Source organism: Cebus imitator, unplaced genomic scaffold (genome assembly GCF_001604975.1).
Source record: "Cebus imitator isolate Cc_AM_T3 unplaced genomic scaffold, Cebus_imitator-1.0 Scaffold491, whole genome shotgun sequence".
Classification (NCBI taxonomy): Eukaryota; Metazoa; Chordata; class Mammalia; order Primates; family Cebidae; genus Cebus; species Cebus imitator.
The window spans coordinates 463,708-464,795 of record NW_016107806.1 but is presented as its reverse complement, the minus strand read 5'-3'; the positions used below and the strand labels follow the sequence as shown (position 1 = coordinate 464,795).

At 48.2% G+C, this 1,088-nt stretch overlaps 1 protein-coding gene across 1 annotated transcript in view; it reads left to right on the top strand.

Moving 5' to 3' along the window:
- Nucleotides 1-1,088, top strand: part of PGLYRP4 (peptidoglycan recognition protein 4) — an 18,874-nt gene that overhangs the window by 6,892 nt on the left and 10,894 nt on the right. The window contains exon 5 of the mRNA XM_037733084.1: nt 315-513. Within this exon, the coding sequence (XP_037589012.1) occupies nt 315-513 (199 nt within the window). The remainder of the gene's footprint in view (nt 1-314; nt 514-1,088) is intronic.

Here is a 1,088-nt window from a genome sequence, read left to right as displayed (position 1 = left end):
AAATTTCATCTCTATTACATTAAAGTCTTGAGTAAATGTGATCTCTGGTGCCATCTATCAGTATAAATGATCACCTACATTGACAGAGAGTTTCGTGGCTTACAAAGGGCTCAAAGTCATATTCTTAGAATAAAATGTTCATGTCCCATTGCGGGACACCATCTGCTCTCAAGTCCCACTGTTGGGGTCAGGGTGGGGGACCCAGAGGGGGTTTGGGACATTGAAGGTCCTGAGCATTGTGTCAGCCTACAGTGGGGAAGTGGCTGGCATGGATAGGGGAGATGAACCCTCTGTGGTTTCTTTCCCCATCTCAGCTTGCCCCAGCATTGTCCCACGGTCTGCATGGGGGGCCAGGGAGACCCACTGTCCCAGGATGACCCTCCCAGCGAAGTATGGCATCATTATCCACACTGCCGACAGGACCTGCAACATTTCTGAGGAGTGCCGCCTGCTGGTCCAGGACATCCAGTCCTTCTACATAGACAGGCTCAAGTCATGTGACATTGGGTATAAGTAAGTGGGTCTGGGTACCGTGGGCTTCTCTTCCCTTGGGGGCAGATACTGAAGCTTTGAAAGGAAGGGGGAAGGGAACTAATATTTTCTGGGTACTTACCATAGGAGAGGCGCTGTATGGATAACCAAATGGATTCATCACACGACCCTGCATGGGTCTTTCTTAGGAGACAGCCACAGGGGTAGTCATTTGCCAAACATGTTCTCAAGATGTGTACCCATTAAAGGTAGTAAACTGGCATGATGGATGCTAAAGAAGTCGCTGGAGGAAGCAGTATGCATGCAAGATTGTGGCACCTGCAGAAAAGATAATCAAAAGATGGGCTTTGTTTGTGTAACCACCGCCTGCTACTCAGAGGCTTGGGCTCTGCTGCTCACTGTGGCCACAGCCTGCAACAGTTCCCTCTCACGTTAGTCTCATATTGCTTCTCTGCCTCTAGAAATCACCAACCTCCTTGGGAAGAATACACTTCCTGTCTGAAGGGCAGGGGAGAGACCAGATACTATCTTTCGATTTCTCTAATGCTAAGGTCTGTGATTCTTTTTTTTTTTTTTTTTTGAGATGGAATCTTGCT